The 3237-nt window shown below is 30.2% G+C and overlaps 1 protein-coding gene across 1 annotated transcript; it reads left to right on the forward strand.

Moving 5' to 3' along the window:
* The first annotated feature begins 2156 nt into the window (after nucleotides 1–2156).
* On the forward strand, nucleotides 2157–2738 carry LOC127130365 (uncharacterized). The gene has a single exon (XM_051059388.1). It carries the CDS (start codon nucleotides 2157–2159, stop codon nucleotides 2736–2738), a length of 582 nt encoding a protein of 193 aa, XP_050915345.1.
* Nucleotides 2739–3237: the final 499 nt, after the last annotated feature.

Consider the following 3237-nt stretch of genomic DNA (forward strand, 5'->3'; position numbering starts at 1 on the left):
ATCTTGCTCAACTGCTCTTTGATGTGCAATTTCACGTTGTCATCATCTCTTGAAAATCTCTCTTGGATTACTTCCCATTTGGTTTTAATAGTTATACTTGATTTATCATCCTTCATCACACCGTCATCATCAAACTAGAGCCTTTTCCAGTGAGTGTAAACTTCATCCATACATATAAGTTTATCAAGATTCATCTTTTTGAGATTAAACAAGCACATGGAAGGTGGTGTTGAAAAGTTGATTGAGAATAGAATTTTTTTAGGACTTTTAGCGTGAAGTTGAGTTTGACCATGAGAAAGAAGAACATGCAAGGTGTCGTTTTATTCAATTTTTCGCTTGACATTTCTGGATATGTATCTCCAGAATCATCACTGGGTTGTTAAATAAAACAACTCAATAAATAAAAACACCATAAATGAGTACATGCATATCCGGATACACTAAAAAAAATAAATACGAAGATGCATCTCTAGAGTATATTTTGTTAAAAACAGGGTGGCTGGATGAATACGAGGACTGAGTGTTAGATTTATCTAACTTTTTGTGGGCTACAATCAATTATTATTTAGTTTGTAAAAAATGATTCAATCGTGATTCTGATGGGTGTGCCTAAATAAACCATTTTATTAGTTAAGTGATCTTTTTAATTAAAGATTCTGAAACATAATTGATATGGGCAAAAATGTGAGTTTTAATCCTGAACTCATAATGGATAGGGACTAGGGTTATATATATATATATATATATATATATATATATATATATATATATATATATATATATATATATATATATATATATATATATATATATATATATATATATATATATCCTCTATGTAATCACAAGAATAAAAAATATAACTGACGGTTCCATAACTTACCACATTGAGAATTGAGAATTGTGAACGAGAATGTGAGTTATAGAGAAAGATTATATGAATTCGATAAGTAAGTATTAAAGTTTTAATTTCATATAATCGATCAATAAATATTTCTGCTTACTATTGATATCAGAGTTTAGATTATATGAATTAAGACTAAATTATTATGATTTAAGGGTTTTAATTATCTTAATTTAATATTAAGAATGATCGTAATCAATTTTTAATTTGAGTTTTTCCGGTTACGACTTACGTTGATTAAAGTTGTAAAAATCAATTAAAATTACGATAGTTTTAAAATGTGTGATAGGATGATTGAGTAATCAATTAGATTCAAATAATAACTATACGCACATGTGCAATTTTTCTTCTTCTTTTGTTCCAGTTCTGACTTTTATTTATGGTTTTGGCTGAGTGGAACACTATTTGACAAGACATTATTGATTAAACCAATTGAATCCAATAATCAATATTTGAATATATATATATATATTGATTAAACTAATTGAATCCACTTATCATTGTTTTGTATATAATTGAAAATATGTACATACATTATATCTTCAAATTTATATTATTTTGGATATTTTATTAAATAAAGAAATATTAGTTTGCATGAATTTATAATACATTTGTTTTGTTAAATATTTTAAAATATTATGTAATATCCCCTATAATATTGAGATTGTTACTGTTGAGGAAAAATATTCATTGGAAATGATGTATTGTTTAATTTTGAGTAAAAGAAATTTGATTCATATACAAGAACTTTTATAAATAATTGTGTGTGATTATCACCGAAGTGAGATCACTCATTTTAATTTATAAAAGTCTCGTTGTATTTTGAGGAATGATTTTCAGTCATTATTATGATTGATTTTTCAAAGGAGGACAATTGTATGTAGAGATTGTAGTTAATTGATATAACTATTGGAGATGCTTTGGTCTAAGAGATTTATTTGCCCAAAGGAGATAAATTTCTAAACTTGATGTATGCTCACTAGGTAGATTATTATTTAAATTAGTGGATGAAGTTGTTGGAGGTGTTTTGGTTTAGATAATTTATCTACCCAAAGGAGATAGATATTCGAACCTAATGTATGCTCATTGAGTAACTCATCTAAGGTTCCGACCCTTGTTATGATATGGGTTTGCGCATTCCACCCAAAGGGGATTACGTGATACTGTTTGCCTCTTTGTGATAGCTTATGTTTATTAAAGGTATATCTTGCCTTTATCATTTGTTATAATGCATTCCTGTTTTGTCCCGACAATGACCTTTTTTATGAACATCTGTTCTGCTTCTATTGAGATCCCGAATGAGTATAATTTTAATAAATGGAAGAAATACTTAAAGTTTTCATTAGGGATTGGTGACCTTGACATAGCATTGCGTGAAACTAAACCTATGATCAATGATCAGAGTACACCGGAAGAGAAAGAAAAATTAGCTAAGTGGGAGAGGAGTGATCAACTTAGCTTGTATGCTATGAAGAGGACCATTTCTAAACATCTGATAAGTGGATTTCCTGAGAAAGAGAATGGTAAAGAATATCTTACTGTTATTGGAGAGAGGTTTAAGGTATCTGATAATGCTGAATCTGGATGTTTAATGAAACGACTCACATACATGAAATATGATAACAACGGGGGTGTCAGAGAATTCATTCTTAAGATGGTTCATGCTCAAACCAAACTGAAATCCCATGACATTGACTTGAATGAGAGTTTCATCGTGTCTCATGCCTTAAACTTCCTACCTGCTGAGTTCACTCAAATAAAAAATGTCTATAATACCTTTGGTGATAAATGGACTATCAATAACCTCATTACCAAGTGTGTAGCTGAAGAATAGAAACTCAAGAAGGAAATAAGTGATCTAGCCCTCCTAACTTTTCATGCTAAACCCCATTTTGGTAATAATTCTTGGAAAAATAAGAAAAACACTCATTGTTCTTCTCATAGATATCCTAAATTTAGGAAACCAAGTAATGATCAACACCATAGTATAGGAGGTCATAAGCATGTTGCTTTTAAGAAATCCTTTTGGTGTAAGGATAATGGGCATAAGAAAACAGACTGTCGTGCTTTTAAAGTTTGGTTAGACAACAAACAAATATGGAGGTAATCACTGTCGCTACGTGAAAAATGACTACAACACAGAGTCACCACCAAAATTTATTTATTTCAAAAAGAGGAAAGGGAAAGTAATGATAAAACCCTCTAAAGAAGAGAAAATTGCCCTCGCAACCAAATAAGGATTCAGAAGTCGGTTATGCAAGGGGAAGGTATTAGCACCCCTCACATTCACCGTACTCGATGGAAACCATCTAATTTGTCTACGTGAATGAGCG

This window comes from Lathyrus oleraceus, chromosome 3 (genome assembly GCF_024323335.1).
Source record: "Lathyrus oleraceus cultivar Zhongwan6 chromosome 3, CAAS_Psat_ZW6_1.0, whole genome shotgun sequence".
NCBI classification, from domain to species: domain Eukaryota; kingdom Viridiplantae; phylum Streptophyta; class Magnoliopsida; order Fabales; family Fabaceae; genus Lathyrus; species Lathyrus oleraceus.